The following is a 17876-nucleotide window of genomic DNA, read 5'->3' on the forward strand; positions in this document are numbered from 1 at the left end:
AGGATCACTATTGGTTCTTAACCCTCCCTGACCACTGTTACACAGGGAAAGTCTCAGAACTCATCCTATCCCCAAAGCGGGTGCAGAAGATGAAATCTTTTGAGGACACTCTAAAAAGGAGTTTACCTAATGCTTTTCTCGACTCTTGTAAGTTGCAGTGGGGTGGAAAATGTAATTTTGAGGCTTCTGTTGGTCAAGAGAGGAGCAGTGAAGAAGGGGGCCACTTAAGTGATGCATTTCACAATTTTTTTAGTCCTTGGCACCCAGGGCTTTCACCTTCCACATCCCATCGGCAGCGCCTGCATCATATGGTGGACGATCATCTAGGGGCGAAAACAGAGATGGAGAGCTTTCCAGCTGACGATTCACTGGGTTACTGGGTCATGAGAATAGACCACTGGCCAGAACTTGCCCAATATACAATTGAGCTGCTGGGCTGCCCTGCATTCAGCATGCTTTCCGAACGAGCATTCAGTGCTGCTGGAGGTTTGTTACTGATAATAGAACGCATCTGTCACAGACTCCATGGACCGTCTGACATTTATCAAAATTAATTAGTCCTGGATTACCAGCAGCTATGAAGCCCCTGATGCTGATGTCACTGATTGTTTTTGGGATATGGAATTTCTGCAAGACTTCTAGGCTGCCTAGGATTGTGGGTGTTGATTTCATCTGGAAGATTATTTTTGGTGTAGGTTTCATGGGCACAATTAACACCTAAAGACCAATTTTTCCACACCTGTTTGACAGGTGCATATCATTAAAATTTTTGACAGCAAAGCCAATTCTTGCTTTCATGAGGAGTACCTCTATAGGGTTATGGTGTGAAGGCGCCACAGACACCCAAAGACCAATTTTTCCCTACCTGTTACTTCTATCCAAAGTCTGCGGAAGAGACACCAGAATTTATCCAAAAAATCGAAGAAAGCTTGCAGGGAAGATGTCATTTTTTTGGCTTTATAAATGTCATTATTGCTGCAGCAGCTTCTATACACAGTACAGATACACTTTATAGGTTGACTGAGGGGACCCCCAGGCACTATATTTGAATGAATTATTCATTTTTATTGTTATTTCTCACTTTAAGCATCAGTAAATCACTGCTCATTTAAAAATGATGTTTTTTACAAACTTTTTTTTCATTGATACGCGACCTCCAGGGCAGTCCCTGGACCCCATAACCATTGTATGTCCAATTACTTGCATATAAGCCTTCAAACTAGACACTTTTGTTTTTATCCAGTTCGGGTGCCAAAGATTTCAATGGTGTTTGTTATTCGGTTCTGAACTTTCGCGATGTTTGAAAGTTCTGATGCGAAACGAACAGGGGGTCGTTCGACTCATCTCTGGTGACTAGTAGAAGGCATTTATTACAGAGGACTTTCCACTGAGAACATTGGGGATTGGCAGGAAAATTCCATCCCATCCTGAAGGTAGATTGGGAGTTCTGTGTCACCGTTCTCTGAATGCAGCCATCTGTACACCAATCACCTGCCACACAATGGAGGAGAATTGCAGTCCCCTCTGCTGGTCCTTTGCTCCACATCCATGCTGCTCCAACTCTCAGGACCCAGAATCCCTGAGATCTGATTGGTGGTATGGTGAGTGCCAGGGCTGGAGGTTTCCACTATTGGAAATTGCAGAGTGTGATCACCAGGGGGAGCTGCTTTGATTTCTATCCAGATGTGACGTTTTATTTATATCTGATCCCGGCAGACGGCTGTCATGGAGTTCTCTGTGGATCTCTGGCATCTGTTCCATCTCACTTCTCTCTTCTGTCTGACAGTTCTGATAGTCAAGGTCCTCCACATGTTCCAGAGGAGGAGGAGCCTGCTGAGGGCCCTTGAGGTCTTCCCGGGGCCCCCAACCCACTGGCTGTATGGACACACCAAGGAGGTAGGCTGCATGTCACTATATACATGGGGGTGCTACAGAGTAATCTATACTCCGGTACTTATACTCTACTCACCTATACTACTATAATAATACTATACTCATCTATACTACTATACTATCCTATATTTATCTATACTACTATTCTAATACTATACTCATCTATACTACTATACTATCCTATACTCATCTATACTACTATACTAATACTATACTTATCTGTATGGACACACCCAGGAGGTAGGCTGTGCGTCACTATATACATGAGAGGGCTACAGAGTAATCTATACTCCGGTATTTATACTCTACTCAACTATACTACTATAATAATACATACTACTTTAATAATACTCTGCTCATCTTTACTACTATACTGTCCTAGAATCTGACCAGGGAGTACAACTCCTAATATGGGCATTCCAGGAAGTTTAATGTGGAGACCGACTGTCTAACGATGTTGCTTTTGTCTGAATAAGTAAATTGTGATATTCTTGTCTGAGGTGGCTTTCCATTCACCTATTGTTAAGTGTGCTAATGAACTCACCTGTTGTCTGCTAAGGGATGTATTGACACTCAGAGTAATGTGTATTGAGGGCTCGTTATGTAACCATTGTGTGATGTTGGGGGCTGGATTTGGGTCATTGTTTATGTAGTGACTGCATTACTTCTAACTTGTATATAAAGCGTGTATTCCTTTTCAATAAAGAGTCTGATTCCTGCTTGAACCTCAATACAGAGCCTCGCCTCGTAACTGGGGGGGGGGGGGGGGGGATTATTTGCATGGGTTTCTTGTTTGGCTGAGTGGAGTGTCCGGTAGCTGCCTTTGTGTTCAGGAATGAAATTTCTTAAACGACTGTAACCCCTTTCATACCCGGGGTGTCGTTACATCATCTATACTACTATACTATCCTATACTCATCTATACTACTATACTATCATATACTCATCTATACTACTATACTATCCTATACTCATCTATACTACTATACTATCCTATACTTATCTATACTACTATACTATCCTATACTCCTCTATACTACTATACTATCCTATACTCCTCTATACTACTATACTATCCTATACTCCTCTATACTACTATACTATCCTATACTCATCTATACTACTATACTATCCTATACTTATCTATACTACTATACTATCCTATACTCCTCTATACTACTATACTATCCTATACTCATCTATACTACTATACTATCCTATACTCCTCTATACTACTATACTATCCTATACTCCTCTATACTACTATACTATCCTATACTCCTCTATACTACCATACTATCCTATACTCATCTATACTACTATACTATCCTATACTTATCTATACTACTATACTATCCTATACTCCTCTATACTACTATACTATCCTATACTCATCTATACTACTATACTATCCTATACTCCTCTATACTACTATACTATCCTATACTCATCTATACTACCATACTATCCTATACTCATCTATACTACTATCCTATCCTATACTTATCTATACTACTATACTATCCTATACTCCTCTATACTACTATACTATCCTATACTCATCTATACTACTATCCTATCCTATACTCCTCTATACTACCATACTATCCTATACTCATCTATACTACTATCCTATCCTATACTTATCTATACTACTATACTATCCTATACTCCTCTATACTACTATACTATCCTATACTCATCTATACTACTATACTATACTATCCTATACTCATCTATACTACTATACTATCCTATACTCATCTATACTACTATACTATCCTATATTCATCTATACTACTATACTATCCTATATTCATCTATACTCCTATACTATCATATTCATCTATACTATATACATAGGGTTAGTGGTGGGTAATGTACATAGTACAGGGGTCAGTGGTGGGTAATGTAAATAGTACGGGGTCAGTGGTGGGTAATGTACATAGTATGGGGCTCAGTGGTGGGTAATGTATTAAGTACGGGGGTCAGTGGTGGGTAAGTTACATAGTAGAGGGGTCAGTGGTGGGTAATATACATAGTACAGGGATCAGTGATGGGTAATGTACATAGTACGGGGCTCAGTGGTGGGTAATGTACATAGTACTGGGTCAGTGGTGGGTAATGTACATAGTACAGGGGTCTGTGGTGGGTAATGTACATAGTACGGGGCTCAGTGGTGGGTAACGTACATAGTACGGGGCTCAGTGGTGGGTAATGTACATAGTAAAGGAGTCAGCGGTGGGTAATGTACATTGTACAGGGGTCAGTGATAGGTAATGTACATAGTACAGGGGTCAGTGGTGGGTAATGTACATAGTACGGGGGTCAGTGGTGGGTAATGTACATAGTACGGGGATCAGTTATGGGTAATGTACATAGTACGGGGCTCAGTGGTGGGTAATGTACATAGTACAGGGTCAGTGGTGGGTAATGTACATAGTACGGGGTCAGTGGTGGGTAATGTACATAGTACAGGGGTCAGTGATGGGTAATGTAAATAGTACAGGGGTCAGTGATAGGTAATGTACATAGTACAGGGGTCAGTGATAAGTAATGTACATAGTACAGGATTCAGTGGTGGGTAATGTACATAGTACAGGATTCAGTGGTGGGTAATGTACATAGTACAGGGGTCAGTGGTGGGTAATGTACATAGTACGGGGTCAGTGGTGGGTAATGTACATAGTACTGGGTCAGTGGTGGGTAATGTACATAGTACAGGGGTCAGTGATGGGTAATGTACATAGTACAGGGGTCAGTGATAGGTAATGTACATAGTACAGGGGTCAGTGATAGGTAATGTACATAGTACAGAATTCAGTGGTGGGTAATGTACATAGTACAGGATTCAGTGGTGGGTAATGTACATAGTACAGGGGTCAGTGGTGGGTAATGTACATAGTACGGGGGTCAGTGGTGGGTAATGTACATAGTATAGGGTTCAGTGGTGGGTAATGTACATAGTACAGGGGTCAGTGGTGGGTAATGTACATAGTACAGGGTTCAGTGGTGGGTAATGTACATAGTACAGGGGTCAGTGGTGGGTAATGTACATAGTACAGGGGTCAGTGGTGGGTAATGTACATAGTACAGGGGTCAGTGGTGGGTAATGTACATAGTACAGGGTTCAGTGGTGGGTAATGTACATAGTACAGGGGTCAGTGGTGGGTAATGTACATAGTACAGGGTTCAGTGGTGGGTAATGTACATAGTACAGGGGTCAGTGGTGGGTAATGTACATAGTACAGGGGTCAGTGGTGGGTAATGTACATAGTACAGGGGTCAGTGGTGGGTAATGTACATAGTACAGGGGTCAGTGGTGGGTAATGTACATAGTATGGGGGCAGTGGTGGGTAATGTACATAGTATGGGGGTCAGTTGTCGTGGAAATGAATAGGGCTTGGAGCATAGAAACCCGCTTAGTGCGCAGAATATTAATACGCACCAAACACTATTAATAGCTTGTACTGAAAAGTACAATTGTACCGCTCTTTCGTATAAAGTTTCCCAGCGCTGGCAGCAAAGAAATGAACAGACAAGCTTGCTGTAGTCAATTTGATGCTCTCTGGAGGGTTCCTCTGAGTAACTGCTTCCTCCAGGACACATCAGGTTTATTTAACAAAAAGGGAGTTACAGGGAGTGGCTTCAAGACCACCAATCACAGAACATGTATACATTCAAAAAACACAATAGAAACTGTGGAGTACATGTCCATGAATGGACACGAGCGAACAAAGGGCTCAACTGCCACAAGGGGCACATGGCTTTTCATTGTTCATTCATGTCAATCCATAAACATGGACCTGTTAGTGGGTCTTCATCAAACATGATTCACATATAAAGCATATTTGATAGTCACCATTCTATTTGTTCCAGTTGATGAGGTTTTATCTGCATAAGATAATAGCAGCAGTCCCTCAGTCACACCGATCGAATGTGACTAAAAGGTGCCATCTATTAATCTTGGTAAAATTATAAGAATTTCCATATCACAAACATATCTCAGCAGTACAGGGCCCCGAACTGCGGACATAGATCCGTGCGATGGACTCTCTCTGCTAGTACATGGATTGCACTAGTACATGGATTGCAGAAAAAAACTTACCAGGAAAGGTTAAAGGACCTTAACATGTATAGCTTGGAAGAAAGAAGAGACAGAGGGGATATGATAGAAACTTTTAAATACATAAAGGGAATCAACTCGGTAAAGGAGGAGAGCATATTTAAAAGAAGAAAAACTACCACAAGAGGACACAGTTTTAAATTAGAGGGGCAAAGGTTTAAAAGTAATATGAGGAAGTATTACTTTACTGAGAGAGTAGTGGATGCATGGAATAACCTTCCTGCAGAAGTGGTAGCTGCAAATACAGTGAAGGAGTTTAAGCATGCATGGGATAGGCATAAGGCTATCCTTCATATAAGATAGAGCCAGGGACTATTCATAGGATTCAGATATATTGGGCAGACTAGATGGGCCAAATGGTTCTTATCTGCCGACACATTCTATGCTACTAGTATTGTGCCATCTCATCCAATGGAAGGTTTTCACTAACAAGTCTTTCCTGCAATGACAGTTAAAGCGATAATCACTGTAAATAGCGATTATTGGTAAAACTCGACACTGGGAGACATTATGACTATTTAACTAAAGAAATGTCCACAACCAAAATTTCCACAACACAGTGATGGGTAATGTACATAGTACGTGGGCCAGTGGTGGGTAATGTACATAGTACGTGGGTCAGTGGTGGGTAATGTATGTAGTACAGGGGACAGTGGTGGGTAATGTACATAGTACGTGGGTCAGTGGTGGGTAATGTATGTAGTACAGGGGACAGTGGTGGGTAATGTACATAGTACGGGGGTCAGTGGTAGGTAATATACATACTAGTACAGGGGTCAGGGATATCTATCTATCTATGCAATTATCTCTGTCCCTGCTCCGCAGTTCCTCCATGATCGGAGTCTCCTGCAGAGGATGATGGAATGGTCCCTTCGGTTCCCGTACGCGACCCCTATCTGGTTTGGGAATTGGGTTGTGTATCTGAACATCACTCACCCGGAGTACGCCCGCACCTTACTCAACCGGACAGGTAATAACGGATAATCTATAGGTGGTGGTATACTGTACGGGGTGGTGGTATATGTGGTGGTGGGGGGGGGATGTGAATATAGAGGTGTACTCCAGAGGGGTGGGGAAGGGTAACCTACTCCAGTATAGGGGTGAGGGGAGAATAGGTGACATACTCCGAGGGTGGGGGATGGGATAAGTGTCATAAACAGTGTACGGGGAAGTGAAGAATAGGTAACATACTTCAGGGGGTAAAGTTCCTCGGGGTAAGGTGGGGGAGGGTAACCATTTTAGGGATTTGAGGGTCAGTACTGGGACTTCAGTTCCACCACCAAATCTTCTTACAAGAGACGTGGATTATTCTGTGTATTGCAGATCCCAAAGATAATATCGCCTATCGATACTTCATTCCTTGGATTGGTAAGTGGGCTCCTATGTTTTCTACAATGGTCTTTGTGGACACACTCCTTTTTAGGCCACCTCCCCATTAGTAGACATGCCCATTTCCAGAACATTGCCAGTTTTTTATGCACCCATCTTCTAGGCCACCTCCCTTTCAATAGACACACGCCCCTTTCCAAAGGCCACCTTCTTATAGTATACACCCCCTGTTCCAAGGCTTCCTCCCCCCATAGTAGACACTCCCCTTTGTAAAGCTACCTTATCCTTAGTGGACACACGTCCCTTTCCAAAGGCAATCTTCCTATCTTAGTCATGCCCCTGTACAGACCATTTCCCCCTATTTTGCACCCATCTTCAAGGCCACCTTCCCCTTAGTGGACACACGCCCCTTTCCAGAGGCCACCTTCCCATATTAGGCACGTCCCTTTCCAAAGTCGCCTCCCCCTGAGAAGACACACACCCCTTTCCAGGCCTCTCACCTGTAGTAGACACACCCCTTTCAAGGCTCTTATCCCTGTTAATAGGCGGAGATTGTCCTCTATACTCTCCCAGATGACGAATGTAGAAGAAGTTTATGGTAGAGATGGAAATCTTTGTTAGGAATGATGGTTAGTTCTTCAATCATTGGCCTCATCACACACTCCAATATTATTTACTGACACGTCTTCCCTGAACCGTCCATTCAGAGGATACATCGTCCCCGAGTCGTCCATTCTGGGGCCGCGTCTTTGCAGAACCGTCCATTTAGAGGATATGTCTTCCCCGAGCCGTCAATTTAGAAGACATGTCTTGCCCAAGCCGTCCATTCAGCGGACGCGTCTTCCCAGAGCCGTCCATTCAGAGGATGTGTGTTCCCTGACCCGTCCATTTAAAGAATGTGTCTTTCCAGAGCCATCCATTCAGAGGACACGTCTTCCCTAAGCTGTCCATTCAGAGGACACGTCTTCCCTAAGCTGTCCATTCAAAGGACATGTCTTTACTGAGCCCTCCATTTAGAGGACATGTCTTGCCTAAAGCCCCGTACGCACGTACTGATCGTCGGCCGAACGATCGGCCGTCTTTTGTCCAGGGCTGTCGTGTCTGTTGAAAACTGCAAAAGACTGCACATTAATTTTGTCGGCCAACAACAGCCGACTGCAGAAGTGATGTCATGTGATGGTTAACTTTCCTTGTCTTTTTTCTTTTCTGAGCATGCCCAGTCTTGCAAATCTGCTGTCTGTCGGCCGAAATCTGTACTGACTGGCGAACAATCGGCCGTTCTGGTGACGGCCAACAAATATTTTAAAGTCTGCACGACAGATTCTGTTCGGCCGAAAATGCGCTGTCGGCTGTCGGAAGCATCATACTAACAAGCCTACAATCGGCCGATCGGTCGGCGGCCGAATATTGTCGGCGGCCGACAATCGGTACGTGTGTACGGGGCTTATGCCATCCATTCAGAGGACACGTCTTCTCTGAGCTGTCCATTCAGAGGATGCATCTTCCCAGAGCCGTCCATTCAGAGGACACATCTCCTCTGAGCTGTCCATTCAGTGGACGTATCTTCCACGAGCTGCCCATTCAAAAGGACACATCTTCCCTGAGCTGTCCATTCAGAGCACAAGTCTTCCAGAGCCGTCCTTTCAGAGGACATGTCTTCCCCCGAGCCATGTATTCCGAGAAAGCGTCTTCCCCGAGCCGCCCATTCACAGGACGCGTCTTCCCCGAGCCGCCCATTCACAGGACACGTCTTCCCCGAGCCGCCCATTCACAGGACGCGTCTTCCCCGAGCCGCCCATTCACAGGACACGTCTTCCCCGAGCCGCCCATTCACAGGACACGTCTTCCCTGAGCCGTCCATTCAGGTGATGTCGAGTCTGGTGGATTCTTCTTCCAGGGTTGTTAAGAAATATGTTCCAACTGACAGATCTGAAGAGGAAGTTGGTCGTACACACAGAGGAGGTGGATGAAGGAACCCCCCTCCACTGCACAGCGACAGCCCCCATTGTCAGAATACATCGATCAGCAGCTGCAGCCCATTGCTGAATGCTGATCATATTCTCTCATGATCCAAATGAGCTTGAATTTCCACCAAAAACTTCCAGCCCTTTGCGGCAATTTTGCAGCTAAAAATATGAAGCTGAGTGTCTGCGAGTGTCTAGTGATGTCATCTATAGGTGTGTTCATAAGATCTGAGTGTCCAGTCTTAGGGATATTGATCATGGTGACTGACCAGAGCTGGAATGTTCCTCTGATTTTGGGACAAGTCCACCAAGTATGAGCCCACATCCTCTGACACTTTGGGGGAGGTCTCAGGATACATTTGGCAAGTCTACTGGGTACCACTGAGAGATGACTTATCCAGCTTTTACACATTCAGTATACCTCTGTGTATCCTGGTAGTCCTGGAGTGACATTTATCCTTCTGAATCTCCGAACTCAAGTCTGCCCCCAAGCAAAGTCTGTGGGGCAGCTTGGTAAAGAGTCTCCAGTATAGTATGCCAGCCCATTGAGTCATAGCCCACATACCACAATTTTCAAAGACAGTTCTGGTAATCTCCGCCATTCCTAATATGGAGAAAATGTAAAATTTATCCTAAACAGAACGTTTCAGAGAAGGGGCATTCTGAGCGTTTGGAGGAAGTAATCTGGGCATAAAATGCCCCATGGTAAAGGAATTGGCTGTTGCAGTGTAGTCCCTTATCTATCCACCACTGAGATGACTGGGGTTGGGAGCCAGGTGGGAATGCTGGATCGCCGAATGATGGGGCCTCTGGAGTATGTGCAGATTTAAGAACTTTTGACTTCTAGGTTTTCCACCTCCTGCTTTCTGAAGGTCTAATGATCACAGCGTTCCCCTCCTATGTCCTCCACCATCCCACTTAGATCTCAATAGAGAGAGGAGATCCATTGTCCTTGTACAGTCATATACTATTGGGACATGGACACAATTCTAATCTTTTTGGCTCTATACACCACCACAATGGATTTGAAATTAAACAAACAAGATGTGCTTTAGCTGCAGACTTTCAGCTTTAATTTGAGGGTATTTACATCCAAATCAGGTGAACGGTGTAGGAATTACAACAGTTTGTATATGTGCCTCCCACTTTTTAAGGGACCTAAAGTAATGGGACAATTGGCTGCTCAGCTGTTCCATGGCCAGGTGTGTGTTATTCCATCAGTATCCCATTTACAAGGAGCAGATAAAAGGTCCAGAGTTAATTTCAAGTGTGCTATTTGCATTTGGAATCTGTTGCTGTCAACTCTCAATATGAGATCCAAAGAGCTGTCACTATCAGTGAAGCAAGCCATCATTAGGCTGAAAAAACAAAACAAACCAATCAGAGAGATAGCAAAAACATTAGGTGTGGCCAAATCAACTGTTTGGAACATCCTTAAAAAGAAAGAACGCACCGGTGAGCTCAGCAACACCAAAAGACCCGGAAGACCACGGAAAACAACTGTGGCGGATGACCGAAGAATTCTTTCCCTGGTGAAGAAAACACCCTTCACAACAGTTGGCCAGATCAGGATCACTCTCCAGGAGGTAGGTGTATGAGTGTCAGATCAAGATCACTCTCCAGGAGGTAGGTGTATGTGTGCCAGATCACTCTCCAGGAGGTAGGTGTATGTGTGTCAGATCAAGATCACTCTCCAGGAGGTAGGTGTATGTGTGTCAGATCAGGAACACTCTCCAGGAGGTAGGTGTATGTGTGTCAGATCAGGAACACTCTCCAGGAGGTAGGTGTATGTGTGTCAGATCAGGAACACTCTCCAGGAGGTAGGTGTATGTGTGTCAGATCAGGAACACTCTCCAGGAGGTAGGTGTATGTGTTTCAGATCAAGAACACTCTCCAGGAGGTAGGTGTATGTGTGTCAGATCAAGAACACTCTCCAGGAGGTAGGTGTATGTGTGTCAGATCAGGAACACTCTCCAGGAGGTAGGTGTATGTGTGTCAGATCTAGAACACTCTCCAGGAGGTAGGTGTATGTGTGTCAGATCAGGAACACTCTCCAGGAGGTAGGTGTATGTGTGTCAGATCAAGAACACTCTCCAGGAGGTAGGTGTATGTGTGTCAGATCAGGAACACTCTCCAGGAGGTAGGTGTATGCGTGTCAGATCAAGAACACTCTCCAGGAGGTAGGTGTATGTGTGCCAGATCAGGAACACTCTCCAGGAGGTAGGTGTATGTGTGTCAGATCAGGAACACTCTCCAGGAGGTAGGTGTATGTGTGTCAGATCAAGAACACTCTCCAGGAGGTAGGTGTATGTGTGTCAGATCAGGAACACTCTCCAGGAGGTAGGTGTGTATGTGTGTCAAAGTCAACAATCAAGAGAAGACCTCACCAGAGTGAATACAGAGGGTTCACCACAAGATGTAAACCATTGGTGAGCCTCAAAACCAGGAAGGCCAGATTAGAGTTTGCCAAACAACATCTAAAAAAGCCTTCACAGTTCTGGAACATTCTATGGACAGATGAGACCAAGATCAACTTGTAGCAGAGTGATGGGAAGAGAAGAGTATGGAGAAGGAAAGGAACTGCTCATGATCCAAAGCATACCACCTCATCAGTGAAGCATGGTGGTGGTAGTGCCATGGCGTGGGCATGTATGGCTGCCAATGGAACTGGTTCTCTTGTATTTATTGATGATGTGACTGCTGACAGAAGCAGCAGGATGGATTCTGAAGTGTTTCGGGAATATTATCTGCTGATATTCAGCCAAATGCTTCAGAACTCATTGGACGGCGCTTCACAGTGCAGATGGACAATGACCCGAAGCATACTGCGAAAGCAACCAAAGAGTTTTTTAAGGGAAAGAAGTGGAATGTTATGCAATGGCCAAAGCAATCACCTGACCTGAATCCGATTGAGCATGCATTTCACTTGCTGAAGACAAAACTGAAGGGAAAATGCCCCAAGAACAAGCAGGAACTGAAGACAGTTGCAGTAGAGGCCTGGCAGAGCATCACCAGGGATGAAACCCAGCGTCTGGTGATGTCTATGCGTTCCACACTTCAGGCTGTAATTGACTGCAAAGGATTTGCAACCAAGTATTAAAAAGTGAAAGTTTGATTTATGATTGGTAATCTGTCCCATTACTTTTGGTCCCTTAAAAAGTGGGAGGCACATATACAAACTATTGCAGTGGCGTAGCGTGGGTTGTCAGCGCCCGGGGCAAGGTAAGTAATTTGCGCCCCCAAACACAAACCTACAAGACCATTACACAGACCACTACACTGACCTAGCTGACCACTACAGAGACCTACCTTATTCCTACACTGACCTACCTGATTTCTATACTGACACCTACACTGAACTACCTTATTCCTGCACTAACCGACCTGATCACTACACTGACCCCTCCACAAAACCCTACACTGACATTCCTGAATTCTACACTGACCTACCTGACACCTTCACTGACACTTTCACCAACCTCCCCTACACTGACACCCCCCTCCCACACTGACACCTTCACTGACAACTACACTGACTCCCCCATACACTGACAGCTACACTGACCCCCTTCACTGACACCTACACTGACCCCCCTACATTAACACCTACACTGACCCCCCTTCACTGGCTCCCCTACACTGACCACCCCTACATTCCCACATACACTGAGACCTACACTGACCCCCCCTTCACTGACACCTACTCTGCCCCCCTATACTGACCTCCATACACTGATAGCTACACTGACCCCTACACTGACCCCCCCATACACTGACACCTACACTGACCCCCCCATACACTGACCTCCCCCTTACACTGACCCACCTACACTGACAAATACACTGACCCCCCATACACTGACACCCCCTACACTGACACCTACACTGACCCCCCTACACTGACCCCCCATACACTGACACCCCCCTACTCTGACAACTACACTGACCCCTACATTGACCCCCATACACTGACACCCCCTACAGTGACCCCTCCTCTGACCCCCCCATACACTGACACCTACACTGACCCCCCCCCATACACTGACCCACCCATACACTGACCCCCCTTACACTGACACCTACACTGAACCCCCCATACACTGACACCTATACTGACCCCCCCCATACACTGACACCCCCGTACACTGACCCCCTACACTGACAACTACACTGACCTATCTCCCCCCTCTCATGTCCACTTCCTGGGGCCCGCGGTGCAGGCAGCACATCACTCACCTCTTTCTGTGTTCAGACACTGTAAACTTGAGGAGGGGATCCGGAGTGGAGGAGAGACACAGCGTGTCAGCAGCAGCAGCGGCCAGCATGGAGGCAGCCGGCCTGGACAGCAGAGAGAGACTTCAAGAGCAGTGCTGCACATGCACCGAGCCGCCAGCTGCCATCTTCACCGATGACCAGCCCCGCCCCCTGGCCGCACGCTACACCTTCAGCGTCCGCCGCTCGTCCTGCACAAAGAAGCAGGAAAGGAGCCAAGTGCAGGAAAGAGCGGGCGGGCGCTGAGCGAGCGAGCGAGCGGGCGGGCTGGCCGGCCGGGGCATTTTCACAATAAAGGGATGGGGGACACTATGATCTTGCAGATGACGGGCGTGGGATGCGCCCCCCCTAAATGTTGCGCCCGGTGCCAGTGGCCCCCTCTGCACCCCCCACGCTACGCCACTGAACTGTTGTAATTCCCCCCCCGTTCACCTGATTTGGATATAAATACCCTCAAATTAAAGCTGAAAGTCTGCAGTTAAAGCACATCTTGTTTGTTTCATTTTAAATTCATTGTGGTCGTGTATAGAGCCAAAAAGATTAGAACTTTGTTGATGTCCCAATATTTATGGACCTGAGTTTAATCTGGCCTGATTCCTGCGGGGCTGACGAAGTCTATGACGCAACGCGTACGGGGGAGGAGCCTGCTCGTCACTACGTCGATTCCCGGAGGCTACAGGCAATGTTTGATGCTTTGAAAGTTTGCACTACTGAAAGTGCTTGAGAATGTAAGTGTTATTCATCTGTTTTTGCGAGAATAAATAGCCTTTATGAAACAGAGAGCACTAGATCTTGTTTTCTTTCCACACCGGACTCCTTATGCATTTGGAGAGAGTGTTTGAAGGCGGTGATAGGAAGGGACACCAGGAGGCTGTGATTATCCCAAAGCGTGTTTGACTCTCAGGAGTCTGATTTCAAGGTGAGCTGCGAATCTTACACCAGTCACTAGGAGCACTTGGAGTGAAGCATGCAGCACTTTTGATCACGTTCACAGATGAAGACTGTTTTGTTTATCAATATGTCACTTTTTTCACTGTGAATTGGGACTATTATTATGAGCATTTGATATCACAGTTTATGCATTGGTTTGGATAAAATTTATAATTTGTCACTATATTTATATTGATTGATTTAGTCCCTATACAATAGCCGTCCCTATACCATATTAGTTCCAATACCATAGCTGTCCCTATACCATATCAGTCCCTTTACCATAGCCATCCTTATACCATAGTGATCTGTTTAGCTGGAAGTCTGAGGCTGACTTATTACATGAAGATTTTTTTTCTGCTTCTCGTTGTTCCTGGCAGGCCGCGGTCTCCTGGTCTTATCTGGACAGAAATGGTTCCACCATCGCAAGCTGCTGACTCCCGCCTTCCATTATGACGTCCTGAAGCCGTACATCCAGCTCATGTCAGACTCCACCCACATCATGCTGGTAATGATAGAGAACTCCGCCCACATCATACTGGTGATGATGGAGAACTCCGCCCACATCATGCTGGTAATGATGGAGAACTCCGCCCACATCATGCTGGTAATGATGGAGACCATGGGGGAGAATTTCCTCTGGACGGTCAGATTGTCCATTTTCTTCTACTGACACAAATATTCTTCTGGTGACAAACGCGGTGTCAGACCACGCCCCTTTCCACAGACTTGTGACAAAGGACTGGTCAGCCTCGCATCGCGCTTTCACTGATATGTAACAATCCCCCTCTCAGCCCCGCCCAGCACAAAGATTCTCCAGCTTACAGGACGCAAACTGCCAGCAGACTGGGAGTGATTGTCCCTGGGGGTTGTTATCTAAGCAATTAACCCTTTACACCCCAAACTGCCCCAGATAGTGTTCAGGCCTATCGAATAGAGGGATATCCGGAGAATTATACTATGGGCGCACTCTGACACCTCACACACGGGACCTGATTACAACAGCTGTTCTTGGCCTCAGGCGTTTTCAGCCAGTAAACTCCCCACCATGGCATCCTGTGTGTCCAATCACATCACAGGCTGTTATCAGCGTTTTCTGGCTGGTAAAACCCAGACCCAGCAGGTTTTAGCAGTAAAAACGCTCTCTCATATATGCTTAAATGCTAAAAAACGCTGAAAAACGCGGCTATTTGGTGTTTATCAGTGTTTTTGAGCCATAAGCTTTTGTGGGAGTATAATTTTGCTAAAAATTATATAAAAACCACAACAGCTAAAAAATGCTGCAAAACTCATTGCACAGCGAACGATTCTGGTGTTTTTATATTGTCCCGTGTGCATGAGGCCTAATAGTTCACATTATAGACAATTCAATTGTAACAGAACCCCCAACCCACACTGTGATTGTGGGCTTCTGTCAGTATACGGCTTCATACAGTCTTGAACATATATAGATATTTCAGCCACCCCATACAAAACTAGCCTGAACTTAGCTTGTATGTGTCTGAAAACGACTAACTCCTTTATTGAACAAGAAACAGACTTTTATACACTTGAGAAGTATGTCAGTCACTACATGAAGAATGACCCGAATATTTACCCAAAACATCACACAATGGTTAGATAACGAGGTACAGCTGACTCATGGCTAATCCAATCTAGACAAGGTTATCATTCACATGCTCATTTAGGTCCGGTTCACACTTATGCGATGCGGGAAGGCTGCGAATCCGCAGCCTGTTCCCGCATCGCACACGCACCCCCGGCAGTTCACACTGCCATATGCGATACGCTGGGGGTGTCAATGTAATCTTAACGACACCCCCAGTTTGATCGCATATCGCAGTGCGATCGTGCAGTTCGCACAGGATCGAATCGCACAAGTGTGAACCGCTGTGCGATCCGATCCTGATGCGGCTTCCAAAAAGGGTCCTGTGCGTGTTTGCTGCGGCTGCGGTGCGAATTTAGCCATACAAAGTGAATGGCTAAACTCGCACCGCACAGCCGATCGCATGTAATGAAGGAGCAGTGCGCTCCGACATTACATGCGAACCCCGCACTCGCACAAGTGTGAACCTGGGCTAACTCAGCACACTTACACCAGCCTGGAGGACCAGACTGCCGGCAACAAGGCTAAAACACAATACAAAATGACACATTATCCTAAGTATAAACACAGAACACCTTATTATACAGACAATAGGAAGAGACCCCAGAATCAGTCAGTCTGTCAGTTACAGACTTCATGCCAACGGTCTACAACAGTCTATAGGTCTCACAGTGTAAAGTAGGATTAAATCTTCATAGTCCTGAGATATATTGTTGATACTTATTACTGTCCCATTTGAGTTATCCAAACCATATTCTGTGTCCATTAACCACTTGCGCCCCGCCCCCGGAACATTTACTGCGGCACTCTGCCGCTGCTGGACAAAGCGACGTAGCCCTACGTCGCTCGCTCAGGAGACTGTAGGGGGTGTGCTCCCACCCCCGCTCGTTACCTGGGGAGCCACCGCGTGTGACCGGCAGCTCCGATGGCCGCCGGCCACTCGCGATCTCCCGCAGCTGTGAGAGACGGACAGACAGCTGATGTAAACACAGCCGTCTGTCATTCTCCCTGAAGTAATCACAGAGGCTATGTGATCCTGCTATATAGGATTGCATGTCTCTGTGATTACTTCACAAGCCATGCCCCCTGACAGTTAGAATCACGCCCTAGGGACCCGTTTAACCCCTTGATCCCCAGTACAGTTAACCCCTTTCCTGCCAGTGTGATTTTTACAGTAACAGTGCATATTTATAGCATGTCATTGGTACCCCCAAAAGTGTCTAAAATGTCAGTCAGGGGTCCGATCTGTCCGCCGCAATGTCGCAGTCCCGCAAAAAAAAAAAAATCGCAGATCGCCACCATTACTAGTAAAAAAAAAACAATAAAAATGACATAAATCTTTCCCTTGGTTTGTAAACGCAATAACTTATGCGCAAACCAATCAAAATACGCTTATTGCAATTTTTTTTACCCAAAATATGTAGCAGAAAAGAAATTTGCCTAAAATGTTAAAAAATTTTGATTTTTTAATTTTTTTTGAGAATTTCATATAAAAAAATTTGAAAATTATTGTTATCTTTTCAAAATTGTCGCTCTTTTTTTGTTAATAACGCAAAAAATAAAAATCGCAGAGGTAATCAAATACCACCAAAAGAAAGCTCTGTTTGTGGGAAAAAAAGGACATAAATTTCATTTGGGTACAGCGTCGCACGACCGCACAATTGTCCGTTAAAATCACGCAGTGCCGAATCGCAAAATAGGACCTGGTCTTTGAGCAGCCAAATCCTCCGGGGCTTAAGTGGTTAAGTCCATCATT

At 45.5% G+C, this 17876-nt stretch overlaps 1 protein-coding gene across 1 annotated transcript in view; it reads left to right on the forward strand.

Annotated features, from left to right (window-relative positions):
• Nucleotides 1-1687: 1687 nt before the first annotated feature.
• The window catches only part of LOC309561796 (cytochrome P450 4B1-like), a 146689-nt gene continuing 130500 nt past the window's right edge, over nt 1688-17876 (forward strand). The window contains exons 1-4 of the mRNA XM_082265827.1: nt 1688-1896; nt 6845-6989; nt 7343-7387; nt 14895-15022. Of these exons, the coding sequence (XP_082121953.1) occupies nt 1726-1896; nt 6845-6989; nt 7343-7387; nt 14895-15022 (489 nt within the window). The 5' untranslated portion in view covers nt 1688-1725. The remainder of the gene's footprint in view (nt 1897-6844; nt 6990-7342; nt 7388-14894; nt 15023-17876) is intronic.

This window comes from Pelophylax lessonae (assembly GCF_965119305.1).
Source record: "Pelophylax lessonae genome assembly, chromosome: 8".
Lineage (NCBI taxonomy): Eukaryota > Metazoa > Chordata > Amphibia > Anura > Ranidae > Pelophylax > Pelophylax lessonae.